Below are 2,551 nucleotides of genomic sequence, written 5' to 3' on the forward strand. Positions count from 1 at the left end.
TTAATAGAGCCGGATGCATAAAAAAAAATGATAAAAATAATAAATAAAAAGATAAATAAAATGGAGATAAAAACGTACCTTAGAGTGTAGTGCGGAGCGCAAGGCAAAGGATAGCTAAAAAGTCAAAGAACATGAAAAACCCACAAACAAACAAGCAACCAAACAAACATGATATACAAACATGATATACATACATGACATACATACAAAAAGCATACATACATAAAAACAAACCAACCAGGGACATACCTACGAATAAACATACATACAAAAATACATACATAAAATCGTACCTAAACATACAAAACAAACCAACAAGGGACATACCTACGAACATACATACATACAAACTAACAAACCAACACACACATACATACATAAAAACAAAACATACCTAAACAAACATGCATACATACAAACAAAACACAGATACCTAAATCCAAAACAAACAAACCAACGGAACAAAGCAAGTCATAGGAAGAACAAACAACATACACATACAACATTAAAAAAAAAAAAAAAAAAAAGGGAAAAAAAACTCATTGACAAACCAACGAAAAACAACTCAAGTCAAACACAAACCTAAAAACCTACACAAACTTACCAAACCAAAAAAAAAAAAAAAAAAAAAAAAAGCACCCATGCCAACAGCCGAACCAACGCAAGCAAACAAAAAAAAAACAAACATAACCAAAAACAAACACAAACACCAAAAACCTACTTGTCTATTCTAATTCTAGTCCTCCACGTAATCCTATCAGAAGTCATGTCCTCGGACAATAAAAGCTCCTTCAAGTCCATCTTTATTCTATCCTCCCACCTACGAGTGGGTCTACCCCTTCTCCTTACACCGTCAACCGTAAGTGCCTCGACTCTCCTAACAGGGGCAGTAAGAGGTCGCCTCCTCACATGCCCAAACCAGCGAAGCCGTCCTTCTCTTAGCTTATCAGCGATGCTTCTAACTTCTAGGTTCTCCCTGAAAACACTATTTGGAATCATATCCAACATGGTTTTACCGCAAGTCCACCTAAGCATTCTCATCTCTGCGACCTCCATCCTTCTCTCTTGCGCCTTCGACATAGGCCAACACTCTGAACCATATAACATGGCCGGTCTAATTGCAACCTTGAAGAATTTCCCTTTCAGCTTAAGGGGGATCTTCTTGTCGCATAAGACCCCAGTCGCTGACCTCCACTTCAGCCACCCTACCTTAATACGGTGCGAAACATCTTCGTCAATCCTCCCCGATTTGTGGAGCACCGAGCCTAGGTATCTGAACGAGGTTTGTGGATGCAAGATCTGGTCTCCAATGCAGATGTTCACTCCATCCTCTTGAGCATCGTCGTTCCTATCGAAATCACATCTAAGATATTCCGTCTTTTGTCTACTAATTTGTAGGCCATTACTTTCTAAGGCCACCCTCCATTGCTCTAATCTTCTATTAAGCTCCTCCTTGGATTCTGAAACAAGCACGATATCATCGACAAAAATCAAGCACCAAGGGATGCACTCTTGTATCCCTCGAGAAAGCTCGTCAAGGATCAAAGCGAAAAGAAAAGGGCTAAGGGCCGACCCCTGATGCAGGCCCACTTCTATTGGGAAAACTTCAGTATTTCCCACAGGCGTTCGAACACAGGATTTAGCCCCTTCATACATGTCCCTAATAACACAGATATATCTACTCGGGATACTTCTACTATTAAGGGTCTTCCAAATCAAATTTCGTGGAACGCAATCGTAGGCCTTTTCCAAGTCTAAGAAAACCATCTCTAGGTTCTTTTGTTTTTCTCTATACTTCTCCATAAGGCTCCTAATAATATGAATTGCCTCTATCGAAGAGCGCTCCGGCATGAAACCAAATTGTTTTTCTCTAAGCCCTCATGATAATGTGATTAAAATAATTAGTTGTATTTAGTAAATAATATTAACATGTTAATTTTATAATATATGGAGCATTATGTACAATCTTATGATAAATAATCTCATTACTAAATGTACAATATTTGAAACATTATGTATAACCTTATGGTAAAACACCCTCAGGAACATATGTACAATATTTAAAGTATTATGTACAACCTTATGATAAAACACTCACATCACCTTATGTATAAACTTTAAAACAATTTGTATTTATTTATAGATCATCATTAGAAACAAATAAGAATCAAGAAAATTCCAACAGAAATAACGAAATTTTTTTTAGCATACTCAAGAATATTCCTATCAAGAATTATCTAGGAAAAATTGATATTTTATATAGGAAAAAAAATACGGATAAAAAATATTTGGGTTGGAAATTTAATACAAATATTAAAGTTGAACCTAAAAAAGACCAAATCACAGATAAACTTAATAATAAAGGTAATGGTCTTTTTTATCTTCCAATTGATTCAAATTCTGAAATCAATTACAAAAAGGTCTTTTTTGATTGGATGGGAATGTCTTTTGATCACGTGTACAAATTTTGAAGCATATTGTACAATTTTTATATAATAATTGTATTTTAATTTTTAATAATTTATCCAGAGGTAATTGTTATTACTAATAA

The 2,551-nt window shown here is 35.1% G+C and overlaps 1 protein-coding gene across 1 annotated transcript; it reads right to left on the bottom strand.

Annotated features, from left to right (window-relative positions):
- Window positions 1–539: 539 nt before the first annotated feature.
- LOC139864518 (uncharacterized) lies at window positions 540–1,656 on the bottom strand. Its single transcript, XM_071853099.1, has 3 exons — window positions 1,177–1,656; window positions 859–1,071; window positions 540–590 (listed from the first exon to the last, which is right to left on the bottom strand). The coding sequence occupies exons 1-3, from the start codon at window positions 1,654–1,656 to the stop codon at window positions 540–542; spliced, it is 744 nt and encodes a 247-aa protein (XP_071709200.1).
- Window positions 1,657–2,551: the final 895 nt, after the last annotated feature.

The sequence above is a fragment of the Rutidosis leptorrhynchoides genome, chromosome 8, assembly GCF_046630445.1.
Source record: "Rutidosis leptorrhynchoides isolate AG116_Rl617_1_P2 chromosome 8, CSIRO_AGI_Rlap_v1, whole genome shotgun sequence".
Classification (NCBI taxonomy): domain Eukaryota; kingdom Viridiplantae; phylum Streptophyta; class Magnoliopsida; order Asterales; family Asteraceae; genus Rutidosis; species Rutidosis leptorrhynchoides.

Bases quoted from the DNA above. Each gene is read 5' to 3' on its own strand.
- LOC139864518 (XM_071853099.1), bottom strand. From the start codon at position 1,656: ATGTATGAAGGGGCTAAATCCTGTGTTCGAACGCCTGTGGGAAATACT. The intron at 1,072-1,176 runs GTCTTATGCGAC...CCTATGTCGAAG, and splicing joins AGTGGAGGTCAGCGACTGGG to GCGCAAGAGAGAAGGATGGA. The intron at 591-858 runs GTTGACGGTGTA...AAGTTTGTGTAG, and splicing joins GGAGAGTCGAGGCACTTACG to GTTTTTAGGTTTGTGTTTGA.